We start from the raw sequence: 20,924 nt of genomic DNA on the forward strand, positions 1-20,924 counted from the left end.
TGTACATATTGAATGATTGACTGCTCTGCCTTAGCAAGATCTTCAGGTGTTAGGCTTTGTCCTTTGAGTGTGGCTTTAAAGCTTTGAACTTTTCTTTCCACTTCATGCTCCTGATTCTTCAGATTATCTTTCCTGATGCCTGCAGAAGCACAAAACTCCTTTCTCTTCTGTCCCAATAACAGGAGAAGTTCCTTGACCTTCAGAAACCAAGCGACAGATGTTTTTAGTCTAGTCCAAGATGAAAAATAGTAGATCAGGTGGTTGGTGGCATTTTCCAAATCCTTGATGATAGCATTTACCATTAAGTCCCTTTTGACCTCTGGGTCATCTGCAGAAATCACATCAAGCTTCACATCCAGTTTAGGCCACTCCTTCTTTGAATGATAGAGAAACTCAGGTCCATTTATCCATCTCCTGCTTTTCAGGAAATCCTCAGCTCTCATTCCTCTTGATGCTTCATCTGCTGGATTCTCCTTGGAACCCACATATCTCCACTGATCCACATCTGCTGCTTCTCTGATGAAAGAGGTTCTGTTTGCCACAAAAGTGTGGAATCGTCTGGTTTCACTAGAGATATACTTAAGGACTGTTGTGCTGTCCGTCCAGAAGACCGACTTCTCCAGCTTGAGTTGCAACTCTTTCCGAAGCATTTTATCCACACGAACAGCAAGAACTGCGGCTGTAAGTTCCAGTCGAGGAATTGTGGTCTGCTTTAGTGGAGCAACTCTGGCCTTTCCCAAGAGAAATGCAACATGTACTTTATCATCAGTTTCCAATCTCACATAAGACACAGTTCCATAGCCAACTTGACTGGCATCCGAAAAATGGTGAAGTTGTGCTGTAGCAGGTTCTCCAAAGTCTCTGGGTTTAATACAGCGGTCCACTTTGAACTCAGACATCCTTTTCAGGTCCTCAAGCCAATTAGACCATTGTTCAGAGAAAGACTGGGGAATAGCATCATCCCACCCCAGGTTTCTCCTACAAAGCTCCTGCAGTAACAGCTTGGCTGGCATACTGAATGGGGCTAGAAATCCCAAAGGGTCATAAAGTGAGCTGACCACTGACAAAATGCCTCTTCTGGTGTTTGGCTGTTCTTGTAATGATGTCCTGAACTTGAACTTGTCAGTTTCAATGCACCACTCTAGTCCTAGTGCTCGCTCCATTGGAAGTTGGTCTGTATCCAAATCCAGTTCCACCATTTCTTTTGGTCTTTTGTCCTCAGCGATTGACAGCAGCACTGTGCGGCTGTTGCTGATCCATCTTGAAAGATTGAATCCTCCTTTATGACAGAGAGCATTCAAATCTTTGATCATTTGCAGTGCCTCCTCCTCTGACGCCATGGATTTCAGGCAGTCATCCACATAAAAATTATGTCTGACTGTATTTGTCACTTCTGGAGGGAAATGTTGGACATTATCATCTGCAGTTCTCCTCAAAGCATAATTTGCACAACTTGGTGAGGATACAGCTCCGAACAGATGTACTTTCATCCGATACTCCAGTGGAGACTGTGCAGTGTCACCATCAGACCACCAGAGGAAGCGGAGAAAGTTGATGTGCTTTTCTGAGACATGAACTTGATGAAACATGGCTTGGATGTCGGCCATTACTGCAACGGGCTCTTGCCTAAATCGGACGAGGACTCCAATAAGAGTGTTAGTAAGATCAGGTCCCTGCAAGAGCTGGCAGTTCAGTGATGTCCCTTTAAAAGTTGCTCCACAATCAAAAACAACTCTCAGTTTGCCTTTTCTGGGATGATAGACTCCATGATGAGGGATATACCACACCTCTCCATCACTTTGTTCGAGTTGATCAGCAGGTACCATCTCGGCATATCCTCGAGTTATCATGTTGTTTAGGAATGCGGTGTATTCCTCCTTAAATGGAACATTCTTGACAAATTTTCTTTTCAGGCTTCGGAGGCGCTGTTCTGCAACACAGCGATTGTTAGGCAAGACAGAATGTTCCTGTCTGAAAGGTAAGTCAATACAGTAATGGTCTCCAGTTAATACTGTTGTGTTGCTCATAACATTCATGAACTTGATGTCTCCTCTGGACATTTCAATCTGCTCCTCTGATCTCTCATTAAAGTCATGGTTATACTGTTTAACCAGCATTCCTTGCAGATGTTCCACAGATATTCGGTTGGCTGTTACAGCAGGGCAGCCACTCTTACTCCTACTGCTTCCGCCGCGAAGTGGACCATTAATGACCCAACCAACTCTGGTTCTGACCGCATAAGGTCCTTCATCCTGGCTGTTTATCAGCTCCCAAGGCTCCATCACTTTTGGAGCATCAGTTCCAATTAGTAGCTCAACACTTGCGTCAATGTCGTGGAGCTTAACATCCTTGAGATAAGACCATTGATCAAGATCCTCCTCTCGTGGAACGTTGAGTATAGAAACAGGCATGCTCTTTTGAGTTAGAACATCAGGTAACTCAATGAAATCATTTGTGCTCATACCAGACACTTCAAGACCTGACAGAATATGTGCATTTACAATCTTCTTTTGACTCATTGTTCTCAGCAGAATACTGGTCTTTTTACCCTTCAAGTTCAGTTTTCTTGCCAAGTTCTCTGTACAGAATGTGCCGGAACTCCCTGGATCCAAGAAGGCATATGTCTGCACCGTTTTGTTACCCCTCTGGCTCTTGATTTTGACAGCGACAATAGAAAAGATGGAATTATCTTCATAACCAGCCCCAATATGGCCGCAGGTCTGAGTCATGGTGGTTGAGACACTTGGAGGGCTCACAGACTGTTGGGCTTGTTGAAAGGTTGTTCTTTTATCTTGCCACTCTATGTGAAGGACTCCTGGGTGCTTTTGGTGACACACATTGCAATCCAAACGACTCCTGCAGTCTTTGCTTGTGTGGCCTACTTTCAGGCAACCAAAACAAATACCCTGTTCCTTGATAAAGTTTATTTTATCACGATGTCCTTTCACTTTAAACTGTGAGCATTTATCCAATGAGTGACAACTTTGTGTACAAAACAGACAGTTGTTAGAGGAAGACTTAGTCTTGTTTCCTGTGTACTGAGTGATGACTCCTTCTTTTACTGCAGTAACGTTGGTGGCAAAGCTGCTTCCTTTTTTCCTTTGCTTCAAGTGACTAACGTTGGGGACCTTCAAGTTGGTAGGTTGAGAGTCCTGAATGTTGCCAAAAAGTGGATCTGAGGCAATTCTGACTTGTTTTTCAATGAAAGCAACAAGATCCTTAAACAGTGCTCTCTGGCCACTTCGCTCTTGCAGATCACAAGCAACATTTCTCCACCGTTCCCTTAATTTATAAGGAAGTTTCAAGATGATGCTCCTCATATTAGATGGTAGGTCCAGTTCCTTCATATGCATCATTTGCTCTGTTAGATTTGAGCATCCTCGAAGAAACAGGGAAAAAGATTGCAATGCTTTAATATCTTCACTTTTAACAGGCGTCCAGCTGAGAATCTTTTCCATATACGCAGATGCAATTTTGTATTCGTTTCCAAAGTGCTCTGCTAGAAGATTTTTGGCTCGGTGGTATCCCTGATCTGAAGGTAGATGTTGACAACTGCACACCAAGTCTCTTGGTTGCCCCCTGGTGTATTGTTCGAGAAAGTGTAAACAGTCACTCCAATTAGTTGTCTTCTCCTCCACTCCATTTTCAAAAGCTCTGATGAAAGACCTGTACTGAAGAGGGTCTCCATCAAACACAGGAATATTTCTTACAGGAAGGACAGAGCACAGATTTTGCTGGACCAGCAGAGCAGCGATGTCATTTTGTCTTTGCATCACATTTACAATGTCATTCTGATGGGGTTGAGATTGCACAAGTCCTGCTTGATTTTCATTCACAGTTTGTGTTGCTTGAACTGGAGCATCAGTCTTTAATAGCATCTCATCAATTTGTGTGTTTGACCTTTGTTTAGGCCTAACAACTTGTGGTTGTGTTATGGGATCAGACACAGAAATAGCATCCACTTTAACAGGAACAAAGGTGTAGGCATGGGGATTCAATTGTCTTGCTTCTTTGGATTTGTTCCTTTCAAAATAAGAGTTCATTCTGTCCGAACATTTTGAGCCACGCTGGGATGAATTGATTTCCAAGACATGAAGCTTTGCATTTGTAGCTGCCAATTCCGTTTCAAGTTCCAATTGTTCCTTTTCTCTCTTCAACTTATCAGTTTCTTTCTTCAACTTTTCCTTTTCTCTCTCCAACATTTCCTCTTGAGCTTCTATTAAATGTTTCCTTTTTAGAGCAGCAACACGCTCCGTCAGTGCTGCCTTGTCGGCCTCAGCTCTAATGCGTGCAGATGATGTTGATGAAATCCGTGATAGCTGGGAATGTGTCTTTACAGATGTCCTCTTTACACTTGACACATTAGAAGCACTATCTTCAGGGTTTATTTCATCTGCAACACTTTGGTTGTCGAGAGAGTCTTTATTTGGCTGCACATATGGGTGACCCATTTCAGACAGCCAGCTGTTTACCTTTTCAGTGAAGTCACAGAACATTGTCATTTTTTCTTTGAAGTACTGATTTTGCCTTGTAACTTCATCTTGAGGTAAAGGTAAGCTCACAAAAGATGTATGCATGTCATTTGCATCTTGGTAACACTTGATGAACGTAGAAAGCTCAGCATTCACTGAATTTACATTTTCATTGGAAGTCATTAATGCACTTATGTTTCTCAAACACTTTTTGGCTTGTTTGCATTTTGCAGTCCTTTTTTGCTGGTACATTTCCGTGTAGAACTCCAAGCCTTTAGAAGTCATTTTAATGTCTCTTCTTGCTGAAGGCGTTTCAACATCCTTCGACTGAACGTCAGACATTTTGAACACTTCTTCCAAACTGCTTGTCGCACATCAATCAAATCCGTCGGACGTGAATGCAGGTAAAGTGCAGCAAAAAACAGCAAAGGTGCTAACAGGCCGATCAGGTCCAATTCACCACACACACACTGAAGTCGGGTTTTTTAATGAATGAAAGCCGCCGATAGTGGTGCGCGGGTGTTGCGCAATGTTCATTTGTAGCGATTCAACGCAGTCAGGTTTAAACATCCAGAAGCATGTACATCACTGTGAATACGGACTTTTAAACTCCACTCGTTTCACCGTCTTCCTATACGGCAGTCGTATCACGTACCCGTTTCTTCTGAGATGTTTCAGCGCTTTGTTGATCCGCTCCAAAGCAGTTGTCCCGCTGACGTTGAATCCAAGAGTGATGAATGAAACAATCCTCTTTGATCATCCATACGAAATCCAAAACGATCCAATGTCCAACGATGAGGGATCGGTCCTTTGAGTCCAAGGGCGTAGTTTTTACTTTATGTAGTGGCCATTTGTCGACTTCATCCAACTTAAACAAACAATACTCAAACGCCACTGATGCACCGTGGTCGGTATTTTTACGCAGCCAGAAGAGAGTGGATTGTCCATGCAGGATTCCGATTTTTGTGTTTATTGAATAAAGCAAACAAACGAACAAACAAACGAACTAACAAAACTCCTGTCGTGCTGTCTCTCCTGTGATGTGATATGCTGGTAAAAACTATACGCCCACCCCGGTGCATGCTGGTCCTATCCTTCTACTCATATATATAGCAACAGGTGCCCACAGTAATTACCCAAAAAACAATATAACTAAACAAATTGCTATTAAAGAGAAAAATAATCTTAATATACAAAACATCTACAATAATTAAACAATACTACTTATAAATGAAATAACAAAATACAATATCAAATAAATAGCTCCAACAATAAGAATAATAGATGAGTTTTAAATGTTTGAGTTTTAATGTTTTTCCGTAAAAAACATTTCAAATAGAGATAAAGATAGTGTGTTGGTGCAAAGAAAAAAAAGGGAAAAGTAGCCTTTATGCGGCCACCACAAAAATAAATATAAAGTAAATTAAAAGTAAATTAATAAAAAAGGTTAGATAAACAGGAAAAGCAGCCTTCATGAGGCCACACCCCTTTCTCACCAGGTTGATCCAGAGACTTCCGGTCGCTATCGTCTGTTAGGCTCTTTCTGTTGACTACAGAGGAATCCCACCTCTGGATCTGAGTTAAATACATTTACGGTAAGTCTCTTCGTGTATCTAAATGTGTCCCTCTTTTTTTTTTACATGTCGTCATTTGGAAATCGGGGTAAAATCTCAGTGTTTACGTTTTGTTTACATCTTTGTTTGAATGCTAAGAGGCCTCTCCGACAACGCGAGGCGCTAGCTAGCGTAACGTCAAGCTAAGATGCTAGCATAGTGCACGGTAATGCTAGCTGCCTGGTTAGCTTAGAGGATTGTTTTGATTTTAAAACGCATACATACAAGGTGTGTAACGGTAATGTAGCTAGTTTAACATTCAGGCCTGGTGTTTTATGTATTAACGATCATCCCTTTTGTTAATTATAAATGCAATAGCAATCTCACCATTAGCTATTTCGTTAGCATTCCCGTCGTTTAGCCTGTGCTAACAGGTGTCTAGCTAGATATATCGCTGTTAGCTTGGAGGTTGCAGCATTAGCTTAGCTAGCTGCACCATTAGCATTGAATTAGTGTAAGCAGTTTACTTCGTTGGTTAATCACATTTAGTGTGTGTTTATGTAACTGCGCCTCGTTCATGTGTTTTTATAATCTTATGTTCCCTCTCTACAGATAATGCCCACAATAAAACTACAGAGCTCCGATGGAGAAATCTTCGAGGTGGATGTTGAGATAGCAAAACAGTCTGTCACCATCAAGACCATGTTAGAAGGTATAAATATATATTTATATCATCTTCAGTAATCACAAACAACCCATCCATAGTGTCCCTTCATGGCCGACTTTGTGTGATCTATTTTTCTCCTTTGCACAATATAAGGGGCTGTATTTTCATTAGATAAATGTACATTTTGGTTGATGTATTCCAGACATATGTATGACGTTCACTGATTCTTTGACAGATTTGGGAATGGATGATGAAGGAGACGATGACCCAGTTCCCCTCCCTAATGTAAACGCTGCCATCCTCAAGAAGGTAACGCTACCTAAAACACACAGCATAGCACCGTGTTCACTCACCTGTGATTATCAGTGTTCATCAGGTTTGTTTGTCAGAAGAAACAGTAGTTTGTGTGTCAAACATGTTCCCCTTTGCCCGTGTGAAAGTTTTCTTTTCTAACCACATGTGTGGGAGCAGAAGGCTGTGAACGCCTGTTTTCTTTTCGCCTCTTCAAGTTCATTTTTGTGATTTAGATCTGCAATTATTTCCAACTGGAACCGTTGCTTGATAATTAAGTGCTGATTAATGCCTTACACAAGCTTGTGACTACTGTAATGAACAAGCATGTTTTTTAAGTGGTACCTGTGTGTGTGGCCCTCAGGTTATTCAGTGGTGCACTCATCATAAAGATGACCCTCCTCCTCCTGAGGACGATGAGAACAAGGAGAAGAGGACAGATGACATTCCTGTATGGGACCAGGAGTTCCTCAAAGTGGACCAAGGCACCTTGTTTGAACTCATTCTGGTAAATACTGTTTACATTTACATTAACCTGCATTCAGTCCCTGGAGGTTGACACTAACCTCCAAAACCAAACTGAGTGTTTTCCATTTGGGTTTACAGAGATACAAAAGTTGCTTGGTAACAGCTGGAGGAATGGTGGTTTTCTGCTGTGAGGATTGGAAAAGACTGTTTAAGATGTAAAACCACAGGGGAGTGATCTTTGGGCTTAAATGTTTGTTTTCTAGGCAGCGTGTTGAAACGACAAGTTAAATGTAATCGAAGCGGTGCCTGGGAGGGGTTGGGAAATAGCTGCTGGAGAAGCTGTGGGCTTCCAAGAAGTGAAACACAAGTCTGCGTGTTCGTCACTTGAGTTGATTACCCCCCCCTCCCCCTGTGTTTACATGCACAAAGCTTGTTGATGCTGAGGGAAGGGGGGACGGAGTAGCTCCTCCCGTGCCACAAAAACATGAACACAAGGCTTTGTCACCAAACAGTGTATGTGAGGTTAAACTGTTAGTACAGGGTGAGAGTTTACCTCAGTGACCTCGGCTTAGTGTGTAAGCTGATGGCTCACTCAGCAGTAGGGCTCAGATATTGTTCAAATAAATATCACACTACTATTAAGAATGTTTTTCTTATCTATGTTTCTATAGAGTTGTGAAATCATTTCTCTTAGTGATGTAAACTGCTGTATTCTGGCTTCTTATGAAGCCTTCAGATTCATGAAACTACGACTCGATTAACGTACACTTTGTATTAATATGTGATGCGGATCTTTCTGGATACATTCTTTGGATATTGATTTTCACCTCAGCGTTTCATGTTTCCATTGAGTCCAAGCAAGCAGGAAGAGCTGGAGTTATGTGACCTTTGAACTTGCTGGACAGATTTCCTAAGAATTTTCTCCTGGCAACTCCGGCTGTGGTTTGACCGATCAAATCACACTCTGATCACGATGATTTTTTACACCTTGCATCAATGTGTTTGTTGCCTCATTCAGATTGCATGTTGTCAGGTTTAAATGGGGTTCTCGTTAATAGTCACACTGGTACCTGAAACGTGAGGCCCTCAAACACGCAGCCGCCTCCTGTTTTTATTCAGGGCTGTTTTTCAGTCTAAACTCAACTCTCATTTTCCTCATGGCACTGTTGTTTTTCCGTTTCCAGGCCGCCAACTATTTGGACATCAAAGGTCTGTTAGATGTCACCTGCAAGACGGTGGCCAACATGATTAAAGGCAAAACCCCGGAGGAGATCAGGAAGACTTTCAACATCAAAAATGATTTCACAGAGGAGGAGGAAGCCCAGGTATTTACTCCACCCGTCTCATAAAAGACATAAAGATAATTAAAATCTATTTGATTCTGTACAAGAGATCACAGCTCTGACCGCTGACCCTCCACACGGTGTGTTGTTCCTCCTCTCGTCCTCAGGTACGCAAAGAGAACCAGTGGTGTGAAGAGAAGTGAAGGGGAGGTCCTGCCAACACTACCACACTGAATAGGAACTGTTCCTGCTAACTGGTTGCACTGGTGTTGTTCATACTTGTCAATATTTACATTTAGTATATTTAGAGCCATCCCCCTGTCCCCTTATTTCTCTACACCCATAGCATGACCATTTTAACCTGCCTGTGTATTGTCATTATTTAAACAGAAGCTCTTTTGTTTCCACACGAGCACATATTGTGTATCCACTTAAGATATATAGTCTCGGTTTCATGGCTTTGGTACCAGATTAGAAGACGTCCTCCCCATTATTAATCGCTACGGTTGTCTTTTTTTACTGGACATGTTTGTTTTTCTTTTAGGTTTAAATTGATAAAATAAAATGGCTTTTTTGACAATGGAAATGAAAGGGTGAATATTTTATTTTTGTTCTGTAAAGCCGCGTTCACAGAGGGTTGGCCGTTTTAATGGGAACTCAGTTTGAGGTGGAAAGATGTTTTCTTTGCGTGATGTCCTTTGGACTCGAAGTACTTGTGTGTTGTCACACAGCGTCGAGTAGCTCATTCCTAATTCATGTTGTTTTGAATTGGAAACTTTTTCTCGGATAAAGCTCTGCTGGATTTTTGGGATGATCAAACATTTATTGAAGGATTAAATAAAACGTATAAAAAGGCTGGTGTCTGTGGTTATTGTGTTGAAGGTAGCGGGGAGCCGAGGAGCATGAATTTAAATTGTAACAGTAATTTGTCTCACGGACGTCTTTCTTGCAGTGTTCTTGTGTTTCAAACCACAGCACACATGGAAAAGATATTAAAAACACTTTAATACATCGAACAAAAAACATGTAATACATCAGAGGCGTAAAAAATACAAATGACATCTTCGAGGTGATTCCACTGCTGACGTCAAAATTAAACAAGCTATTTCTAGCACAAGAGCTCTCTCTGCTGGAGGAAAACAGGTTTGCTGTACACATGCTGAGTGTGGAGCTGCAAGCTGAACAGGAAATTAAAGCCTTTTTGTAACATTGAAGTTGGAACATGCACGGGTTGAGAACACAAGATATTTGAACGCTGCTGCTGTAACACTTGACCCAAACAAAGTTAAATTCTGCACAAAAGGACAAACACAAAATGTATTCCTATAAGAAATGGTAGCAACTAAAATCTTTTTAAATTTTTTATCTATTTCATTTTTAATTTTTTTACATAAAAACATATAAAAGTGTAATTATAATGGGGAATTCCAACATTTATAAAACTTTACAACACAATGCAATATAATAGTACCCATTTGGTCTCAGATTAGTTTACGGAGCTGCAAAAATGTTCAAAGAATAACATAAAAATCCTTTCTCTGATTGTTCCCCACCAGCTAAACACCTGACCGTGAAAATCACGAGGTTCGTACAGAAATGAGAAAACGGAACAAAAAATGTAACATGATATAGTGCCTAAAAGAGATAATGTAACTTGCTGTTGGGGATATGTTTGTCATGAAGGAGAACTGTTTACCTGCTGAAAATGTTTTTTCTGTCTTTGTCTTGCACAGCTAGTTATAAAAAGGTTTTGGAAATGGAATGTAACTGAAGTCGAACTGTTAAACAAAATGGCAGCTAAAAAAAGTGAGTCTGTCCTTCTCTGAGGTTCTGCTGGTCAGAATGGCTGCTTGTTAGTCTGGTTTGGTCTGAGCGACAGTGGAAAGTTTCCCTAAACCCCCCGAAGTCAGGATAAGAGTGTAAATGTCACCACACTGAAGAAGAGTCTGTGTTTAACGAAGAGCTCATTTACAACCCTTTGTGTTTGTGATTGCCATGGAGGTCAAAGCACAGGGCCGGCTTTGAAGAAACTAAAATAAAAAGAGCACAGAGTGGGAGTTTTTATTTGTCAAAGTGATTCTCAAGAGGCAAAACTAATCACGTCATTTGAGTTGAACTGCAGCAGATGGAGCCAAAGAACCACAGATTATTCTTTAATTTTCACCAAAGTCAGAGGCTGGATCCTCCCAACCATGTGGCTCATTGAGCGGACCACCGGACAGATGACGCAGTTCAGCCTCACAGACTCTCAGACACTCGGGTGTTCCTCCTCCAACTTCTAACACATTTAAGTTCATGACCAGGAAGTCACAAATTTACAGTATGATTAGGTTAAACGTGTCCCGGCTGGTAACAATTTACCGGTGATTGGAGAGCCACAGATCTGACAGATATTTCCAGACAGATTACCTGAAGGCTTGATTAAATAATTGACCACTTGAAGGAGGATTTGCCTTCTGTCTAAAAGCGCAGATTGTGGAGGATCCAGCCTCTGAACGGGGACTCCATCAGGCGAGGATGATGACCCTCAGTCACTATTTAATATTGGCTTTTAATTAAAACAAAAAGCGAACCACATGAGCATGAAGGCAGGTGAGGAAGATGATCTTCACGGCTCTGGAGGAAGCTGAGGTGAACGGGGGTTCAGGATCACTGAGACTCTGTTAGCACTTTGAGAGAAAGTCCTGCGGCCAACAGCGCCGCCGTGGAGCAGTGCGTCTGCTTGCCGGTCAGCGCGTGGGTGCGTTTGGTCGTGGGCTGACGGAGCAGCAGGGGCGGGCGCGTGTTGTGCGACGAGCGTGCGTGTGTCGGCGGTGACAAGGGGAGGTGTGCGGATGGGGAGGTGGGTGGTGGGGAGCAGCCCGGGGAGAGGGGGAGCCGGTGCTGGTACAGACGGTGGTGGCGTGTCGGGGAGGGCGGAGAGTCTATAGCACTTAAATCTGAAGAAGTTGGGCTGGGGCAGCCTCCTCCTTGAAGGTAGCGAATGCACTTCTTTTTCCTCCTAGGGACAGTCAGAGAGAGTTATCTGTGAATAGAGTGTGGATGGTAAACGTCAGCAGGCTTTCATGAAGATGCGATCATTCACACACTGACGTCAACGAACAGGTGACGTGAGGTCATAATGAACAACAGACAGGTATTAGTTCAGTCTATGAACGAGTGAATGGAGAGTTAAAACTAAACATCACAGATATCATTTATGACTAATTATCTTCTAGATACAAAAGACTCCTAAACTTCTAAGTCACTTTCTTTTATAAGGAAAAATAAAACATAATTGTTTGATTGGTGTCAATCTAAAGGAAAAACATTAAAGATTGCATTAAAGGAAAGTTTCAACATTTTGTGAACTTTGCTCATTTGCTTTCTTGAATCAGAGGAGAAAATTGAAACCACACTCATGTCTCTGAGGCTAGATTTGTGTTATGGAACTGGAACCAGGAGGCGCTTAGCTTAGCTTAGCATAAAGACAGGAAGCAGGGAGAAACAGCTAGTTAAGTTCAAAGTTACAGCCATTAAACATAGACTGTGTGTAACAAGTGGATGTCGTAACATCACGCGTTGGTTTGTGGGCCGATGCTTTGAAGCCTCAACTTTAGCGTTTTGGCCGTCGCCATCTTGGCTTTTTTGCAATCGGTGAAATGAGCATATTTGGCATATATTCGTAGAGATGCTGCTTACGCGGTAGCAACCTGTCAATCACAGTAGCCCCGCCCCTAAAGCATACCCTGCTTTATGGTTTACTTGACTCTAAATGGACCATAATTTACTAAATGAACATCATGCTGTATTGAAGAAGACTTGAAACTAGAGATTGAGACCATGAACTCATGTTTACAATGTTTACTGAGGTAATAAATCAAGAGAGAAGTAGAGTCATTTTCTCATAAACATCGAACAAAAAGTTCGAAAATTCGTGTTTGGTAGATTATTTCTCTGTTGTAACAATGCTTCTTGGCAATAAATGTTATACCGTTGGAAAGCCTGTTTATTTACCTTTCAAACGGTGCCCCATTTGTAAGGATCATGCATTTGTGGGATGAGTTGCACAGGTGAGTATGTGGGTTGCGCCCATGAAAAATTTGCCAAATCTTCTCTGCCAATGCCAAACAGCGTATTCTGCCATCGACTCTTGTTCGGTGTTGTTTGGTGGATTGGATGATTGAAGTCTATCAGTAACAAGGAAGAAACAAGACATATTGGCAATTTTACAATTTATTCATTTAACAAACAGGAGCCTCAGTAGCGTGTGGAAGAACCATACACAGCCACAACAGCCTGGCACCTCCTCCTCATGCTGGTCACCAGCCTGCTCACACACTGCTGTGGGATGCATTCCACTCCTCAAGCAGGATTTGTCGCAAGTCAGCCAACGTGGTTGTGTTGGTCACTCTGGCACGAACAGCTGGTCCCACAAGTGTTCACTTGGGTTAAGGTCAGGACTGCTGGCCGGCCATTCCATCCTCTCTACTCCCAAATTCTGGAGGTAGTCTCTGATAAACCGCTCTGTGGGGGCGAGCGTTGTCATCTTAGAGGATGGAGTTCAGTCCCAGACTGTGGAGAAATGGGATTGCCACTGGTTGCAGAATCTCCTCTCGATATCTCTCTGCATTGAGATTGCCTTCAATGAAGACAAGCCTTGTTTTTCCAGTGATGGAGATGCCGCCCCACACCATCACACTGCCTCCACCGAAAGGTGTTACTCTATCGGTGCAGCAATCAGCATAGCGTTCTCCCCGTCTTCTCCACACTTTGACCCTACGATCCAACTTCCTTAGGCAGAATCTGGACTCATCGCTGAACATAACGTTCCTCCACATGTTCAGGTTCCAGTGCAGGTGTTGCCGACACCGGCAGAGAAGATTTGGCAAATTTTTCATGGCCGCAACCCACATACTCAGCTGCTGCTCATCCCAGAAATGCATGATCCTTACAAATGGGGCACCGTTTGAAAGGTAACTAAACAGGCTTTTCAACGGTATAACATTCATTGCCAAGAAGCATAGTTACAACAGAGAAATAATCTACCAAACACTAATTTCCGAACTTTTTGTTCGATGTTTAGTTCTATACAACCAGAGGAGTCGCCCCCTGATGGTCACTAGAGAGAATGCAGCTTTAACACATGTAGTATCGGCTTCACTTTTCAGAACCGGAGGTTGCCGCCTGGACTGGAAATAGTTCTTGGCGAACAACATTGTGACTTCCTGGAGTTTGGTTGAGACACATTTTTATTCATTCAGTATTTCTTTTGCATATTTTTGAACTGTTTCCCTGTTTCCAGTCTTCATGCCAAGATAAATGATTAATAATTTATTATTTGAGAGCAGGGAATACCACTCACATTAATAATAAAGTTACGATATTACTTCCGTTTCAGTTTAGTTCTGTTAGTGTTAAACAATGAACCGCCTGCACCGAAACATATTGCATGTGTCTAACAGGTGAACAGCAGCGATGTGCTGAGCTTTGCGAGGTGTTAAACCTAAAAGCAGACTTGTGTAGCTCTGAGCGTAGCATCAAAGCAGCTCACAGGATCCCATGATCATTACCAGAATATGATATGAGTCACCAGGTTTTAACCGCAAGGAGCTAGGCCATATTTAGAGAGAGGGAGAGGAGGGGAAGAGTGCAATAGAAAGTGATTTCTAAATGTCAGAGTTCACCATCAAACGGCGCCTGTTACCACATCGCATGAATGGAGAAAGTTGAAAGCAGATGGGCATGAGAATGCCGTCAAAATGTAAAGCTGCAGGGAGCGCGCGCGCGTGTGTGTGTTGAGCTGTGGTGATAAGGATTTGCTCTAACCACATTCACCCCCCTTTGTTCTCTCAAACCGAAAACACACACACACTCTTAGATTTCCATGACGTGACGGTGGGGAAGACGGCGGGGTTTGCTACAGTGCTGTGGTGGTAGAAGCTTTTCTGCACAACCACACAGATTCCCGACTCCTGCAGCGAAGACTGTCTACTGTAAACCAGACGAGGTGATGGGCTTACTTCTAAGTTATGTGCTACTACCGCCATGTTTCTGCCTTATTACAGAGAAACTGAGGTTGTTGCAATCTTGAGCAAAAGGAACTGAGATCAATGCTGAAGCTGTCGTAGTCAATAATCCTGCGGTACGTCTGTATGAGCAGCTCTGGCAGATGATTAAATCTGATTTTACAACTCTGCGAGTGTTCAAAATATTATTCCAGCTGGCTCAGGCCATTTGCTCACAGTGGGAAACCTCCCAGCTTCAGTTCATAACTACACGATCTAATGGATTCAGCCTGGCTACTGACTCACAATGACTCTGAACACCCACACAGGTGTTTTCAGTTATGCTCTCTGCTCGGGTCCGACGTGGGCCGCAGCTTTGATGGGAATTTGTCGGGTCGCAAATCTTCATCGACCAATGAGAGTGATCATGTAGCTTGTCCCGCCTCAACAGGTGCAACGGAGCCAACAGGAAGCTCCGTCCTGAGCGGAGTCTAATCAGCCAGAGTAACTGGAAACAGCTGTGTGGGTCTTCAGAGAATTTAAGAGTTGAAATATTTAGTGTTTGAACTTTTACAACACAGGTGTTGCAAACTGGTATTAATTGCTGGTGTAAAGAATAAAGGATTGTTATTTTAGTCCCGGCCAAACTCAGACCTTGTTTGACGACGTCTGACTTTTCGGCAATTTACGGCACAAACTCATGTGAATTAACAAACGTTCGTACATGCTCGAAGTTAAAGTCTTTCATCAAGAAGACTAAAAAATTGGAAGAAAAAGATCAGCAGGGAAGCTGAGGAATAAATGTTTCTCTCTGAAATCAGAGTGGTATTCCCCTTTAACCACATTACCTTTAGAGCCTGTATGACGCTTCATAACACGAGTGCAAAGCCGAAACCACCTCTGACCTTTACGGCGAGACATCAGAGTAACAAGCTAAATAAGGAAACGGGAGAAAAAGATTTACTCCTTCCCCTGTGATGCCTCACCTACAGTCAAAGGAATATTACTGACCCGGTATTAGTGACTTACAGTGTTATGATTATGCTGCAAGAATTATTTTTTTTTTCAGATGTTTTGATGCTTTTTTTCGACTGGGAACACGTTTTACTAACGACTACATATCCATGGCCATGATGCTGCGGTTTGTAGAGCAGCTCGTTAGTGACAGACAGCATGCAGAGGTCAGGCTTGATTTTCAAACATTCTTTGAAGGCGGAGCTTGTTTCGAGGCAGACTTAATCTCATTGGTTGAGTTAATCGCCAGTGGGTGGAGCTTGGTAACTTAAGTAGCATCTGAGCTGCGTTCCAAATCGCTTAATTAAATGCTCCGCCTTTAAGACATGTTTGAATAACTAAGACCCCATCAGAGGGAGGTGATGGACGGATGATTGATGGGAGGAAAGAGGAGGTCTGTTTGTTGGACGATAGCAGTGCCGTGCTATGGAGTGGGTGGGGTGAGTGGGGGTGGTTGTTTGGTACACACCTGCAGGGACCGCACCAGTCCGTTTGTTGGTTGAGACCGAAGCGAGCCCGGCATTTCTTAGGAGAGCCCGGGTCTGAGCACAATGCACAGCATGCACATAACAAGAGGGAGGGAGAGCAGGAGGAGAGGAAGGTTAAGAGAGGGAGGAGAGATAAAGACAGACCAAGAGGAGAGAAATAAAGAGACACAAGAGCATGTCGTTTAGAGAAAGCCATCAAGTCAAACTGTTAGTAGCCGGTTAACGCACAGCAAAACATCGACAACCTCCAGAGTAACCACACACACACACACACACACACACACACACACACACACACACACACAACTTAGTTCAACAAACAAGTCAGACATCCTGGAAACAGGCTGTTAAGACGTACGGAGAGAGAGAGAGAGAGAGAGAGAGAGAGAGAGGGCAGCCGCACTGTGACGCTCAGTTAGTACAGGATTTTAAGCGCTTTTCACTTTCTGGCGCTCTTAAAATCCCCAAATACACTTTACGACTTCTCTATCAGATTTTATTAATTGAAAATCGGGTTTGATTTCTAGATTTGCCATTTTGAAATGGAGCATGGTTCAGGAGAGTCAATCGTGGGTTAAGATAAATGACATCATTCATGCTTCTCCATCAGTCGCTACCAGCTGACTAACATCTATCAGCATTGTTCTACCCGTCTCTCACATTTAAGATCTGCAGAGTTTAGCTTTAGAAAGGCTCCACAGTATTACCTTCTCAGTTTTGATGCTACCTGCTGATGCTAGTTACTAAACTACAGGGTTAGCATGAGCCCTCGGGTACAAAATGATCAGCTAGGGACATGTAGAGGACTTCTGTGTGTGTGTGTGTGTGTGTGTGTGTGTGTGTGTGTGTGTGTGTGTTTTAACTGCTTAAGAGATGGGAACATATTTTTGGATTGCCTACATACATTGAGGGAAAAGGGAAATCGTGATGTCTGACAGTTTAAACTCGGACAGCTAAGAACAGGACACAGAGTTTTGTACACCGGGGGATTAAAAGGTTTATAATCCAGGTTAGGTGGAAAGCAGAGTGGGTGGGTGGTTTGACGTTAGAGACACATCCTGCCTCAAAGACACCAAGACGTTGCTTTACAGAGCGCCAACGCAACTTCAAGTTCAACTGAATTCTCTCAATTATTTGAGTTTGTTTTGCTCTACTGAAACATGGCACCGTGGCATCTGTCTGACAGGAGAGATGTGAGATATTTGTGTTTACCTGTATTGGAGTCCTGCAGCTTCTCCCTTTTTCTCCTCTTCTTTTTGCCCTGCGGGAGAAAAAACAAAAAAAATCCCCCCAATTAAATGAGACAGGCTCAGCTGTTGAAATGACTACAAAGCATCAAATTCACCATCAGCAGACTTCTGACTGAAGCTGATGAATCCAGTTCTTTTGGTCTCTACTCAGATCAGTTATCAGCCTTGTGTAAGAGTGCAGCTGCTCTCTTATATCGATGTGGAACAAAAATATTTTTTAGCTTTTGTTTTGCTCCCATCTTTTTGATAAAATCCGTGTTAGTGAGCACCCACACAGATCCGTCCGCCTGGAAGACGTGGCGTATCAAGATGCTGATTAAACGGCATGATTGCTAAACAGGTGTGCTTTGGGCCGGTCACAGTAAAAGGTCACTCTAAAATGTGCAGTTTTATCTTGAAAGTAGAATTTACCGCCTCCGCCAACTAGTCATGCTGCAGCTTGCATGCATTCTGTCCAACATGTGCAAACATTTTTGGGTTTGTGCAAAGCGACGGGTGGCTGGGCGATGTGGAGGTCCCGGTTCTGACGTGGTTACACCTGATCTGCCAGGCCGACTGGCTGTACTGCCAAAGTGTCGGTACCGGCAGTGGAGACGGCTAATGGTCGTGACATGAACACTCTGGTGGACATTCCTGCAGTCAGCATGCCAACGACACTCCTTCTAAACCTCTGAGACATTGTTTTGTGTTATAAAACTGCTAATTTTAGAGTGACCTCATATCGTGACCAGCACACCTGTGTAGTGATCCTGCTGTTTGATCAGCATCTGGATACGCCACACCAGTCAGCTTATCTTGACAAAGGAGGCTCACTAACACAGATTTTAACAAATTTGGGACCAAAATATGAGAGGATGAAGTCGTCCGTGTGCATAGAAAAAGTCTTAGATCTTCTTCTAATAATAGGAGCAAAAACAAAAGTGTTGTTGTTTATAATATTGTTCAATGTGTATGATTTTGTCTGAAAATGTCTCCGAAAAGAATTTCTGGATTCATCTTTGCTTTTCCAGTTAGCTGAAGATGTTCGTTCACCGCCCTCGGTAGCGACCCCTCTTTGAGAGCGATACTGACAGTGAGTGTTTGTGATGGAATAAAGTCCCAAAACTCTATTCTTTTACCAACAGAAATCTGCACCACATCAAATATCCCTTATGTAAATCCATTTCAAATAGAGTGCAAAGTTAAAAGCAGCAACCAGCAACCAGGTCAGGCAACCATATCTAATGCTCTACGAAAGCAAGAAAAAAAGCAAGAAAGATGACGAAATCCAAACAAGAAAATACGCTCCATCGCTAATGTCATTGTGAATTTAATTCATGCAAAAACTGACGCGTCGCCAAACAGTAATCGATGGAACAACTCTTAAATCTTTAAAAAAAAAAGTATTTTAAAGATTTGCATCCAACAATCTTGCTTTCATAGTTGACTGTTGAGGTAAACATCACAGTTGTTAAAGCACATCCAGTGACGGTGAAGCGAGGCCTTGTGTTTGGGTGAGATGAAGGATGTGGGTTCAGAGATCTTACCGCCTACGCTTCGATGTCTGCCCCCCCCCCTCGGCTCGCTGTCAGCATCGTCTATGTGGTTACAACAACTCCTCTTGCAAGTGCACCATTCTGAAGCTGTGAGTTTGTGGGCGTACGCGTGTGTGTGTGTGTGTGTGTGTTTCTTTAGGACTCGGAGGAGAAACCCTCCACAGCTGCGGGGGTGATGTGTGGAACTTCACTTCCTGTTTTGTGAGTAGGTCCGGTGACTTTCTTTTTGTTTTTGTGATGAGGGTGATGGGGAGTGAAGGGTGTTTCTCATAATGCAACAGATATTTTTGAAGCACAGCCAAGACGTCCTGAATGCTTGGATGCATAATTCATCACTACTTATTTGCTGATCAGACTCCCTGTGCTTAAGAGGAATATTTTGGATAAACCATTTATGTTTTAGATTAATTTACATACGTTGTGATGTTATGGTGCAACAATAAGTCCTCCTTACAGCTGTAGAATGATCACATGATTCCTAAAACATCATCTGAAAAGGTTCCACTTGGTGACATACAGAGTAGAGTTACCTGTCCAGTGCCCCTATAGTTGAGTCATAGAAATAGAATAGGAGTAGAACGAACATTCCCATTCAAATCAATGCAGCAGGATGGTCAGAGCGGCGGCCATTTTCTGCGTGTGCTGTTGCCATTGCGACCGTTGTGGCGGTCTAACTTCCGTACAAACTTGCGGACTCACTAAGGTGCGGTTTTGCAGTAACGACTTAAACGATTAATGCTTCATCCACACACCGTCACAGTGTGGGAAAGCACACTGTTTGACTTATTTTCTGTAACCAGTGTAGCATTAAAGCACGGTGGAACTAGCAAGCTATCTAGCTAATTCCACCGTGCTTTAATGCTACACTGGTTACAGAGCGTGAGTTGAACAGCCGGCTGGTGGTTAGTGGCAGCGCTCGGTCTAACGGTCCCTCCACCTCAATGCCCACCGCTCCGGAGAAGGACAAGCTAACTAGCTAACTAGCCAGCCGCCCGTCTCTGCACTAGTCAAACGACAGTTGTCTGTTGTACTCCCACTCTATTTGTGCGGGTTGAATACTCGAGCATTGCACCTGTCCGTAAGCCAGTGTGGATGGACGATGTTTACACAGACAGTCGTATTTAGTCATGACATTTGTTCATGTGCAACAGCATCCAATGTGTTACGCCTCGCCTCGCTGCTTAGAAAATGCTCAAAGCTCCATGCAGACAGCAATAGCTCCTACACCTATGACCACCGTTTACTAGAGCTCTGGTTTATAACATGTTCACAACATTACGAGGATGCTTTTGAGCGGTGAGCTTAGAAATAACCATCTACGGACAGAGTTAGAACATTTATTTTGAAATATCTGCTCGAAGAAAAAACGGCAGGATTGAGACAAAAAAACGAATGAAGAATGAAATCAGAAGTGAATCAGTGTGCATGTTTGTGACGTGGAACAGCACGTGTTATAAACCACAGCCCAAGCAAAGCGTGCCATGCCCGCCCGTCCACACAGTTCAGCTCAGTGAGGTGGAGAGAAAACAAGACAGGACAGCAGAGAGAAGCGTAGACAGGTCACCACTCTGACAGGTATCCAAACGTCACTGAAAAGCAGCTTCTGTTACAACCAAAGCCTTTACTTCACCTGATTATGACACACTGAAAATATTCAGACATTACAGGGTTTACATAAACCTATAGTTATTAGAAAAACAGATGACTACTTAGTCTAAAAATCACTACTAAGTGCAGTGTCTCTGTGTAACCGTAACGTGTGTTTAGCTCTACTAGTAACTATAATGAAGGTGCTGTATTGTTAAAGTGAAGATTAAACTAAGGCAGCGAGGACAGCCATGCGGCCATTGCTCTGTTAGTTGAGCAAAACGGGTTGATTTATACCTCTGTGCGACTAGTAGTCATAACCATGGCAA

General features: G+C 42.9%; 2 protein-coding genes across 24 annotated transcripts in view; one reads left to right on the forward strand and one right to left on the reverse strand.

The window, feature by feature from the left end:
- The first annotated feature begins 5,932 nt into the window (after positions 1–5,932).
- On the forward strand, positions 5,933–9,589 carry skp1 (S-phase kinase-associated protein 1). The gene is made up of 6 exons (XM_076102476.1): positions 5,933–6,067; positions 6,638–6,737; positions 6,928–7,001; positions 7,348–7,491; positions 8,636–8,776; positions 8,902–9,589. The coding sequence occupies exons 2-6, from the start codon at positions 6,641–6,643 to the stop codon at positions 8,935–8,937; spliced, it is 492 nt and encodes a 163-aa protein (XP_075958591.1). The 5' UTR covers positions 5,933–6,067; positions 6,638–6,640; the 3' UTR covers positions 8,938–9,589.
- Positions 9,590–11,520: 1,931 nt separating this feature from the next.
- tcf7 (transcription factor 7) overlaps positions 11,521–20,924 on the reverse strand; it is a 65,995-nt gene continuing 56,591 nt past the window's right edge. For 6 of the 23 annotated variants that reach the window (XM_076102471.1, XM_076102475.1, XM_076102459.1 and 3 more), the window contains 3 exons: positions 17,436–17,484; positions 12,731–12,903; positions 11,631–11,759 (listed from right to left, as the gene is read on the reverse strand). In XM_076102471.1, coding sequence (XP_075958586.1) covers positions 12,734–12,903; positions 17,436–17,484 — 219 coding nt within the window. In that variant the 3' untranslated portion in view covers positions 11,631–11,759; positions 12,731–12,733. Of the gene's footprint in view, positions 11,760–12,730; positions 12,904–17,435; positions 17,485–20,924 lie in introns of all 23 variants that reach the window. The other 17 variants (XM_076102455.1, XM_076102458.1, XM_076102454.1 and 14 more) reach the window with 9 other exon arrangements.

The sequence above is a fragment of the Anarhichas minor genome, unplaced genomic scaffold, assembly GCF_050575085.1.
Source record: "Anarhichas minor isolate MPS153535 unplaced genomic scaffold, ASM5057508v1 ptg000027l, whole genome shotgun sequence".
Taxonomy (NCBI): domain Eukaryota; kingdom Metazoa; phylum Chordata; class Actinopteri; order Perciformes; family Anarhichadidae; genus Anarhichas; species Anarhichas minor.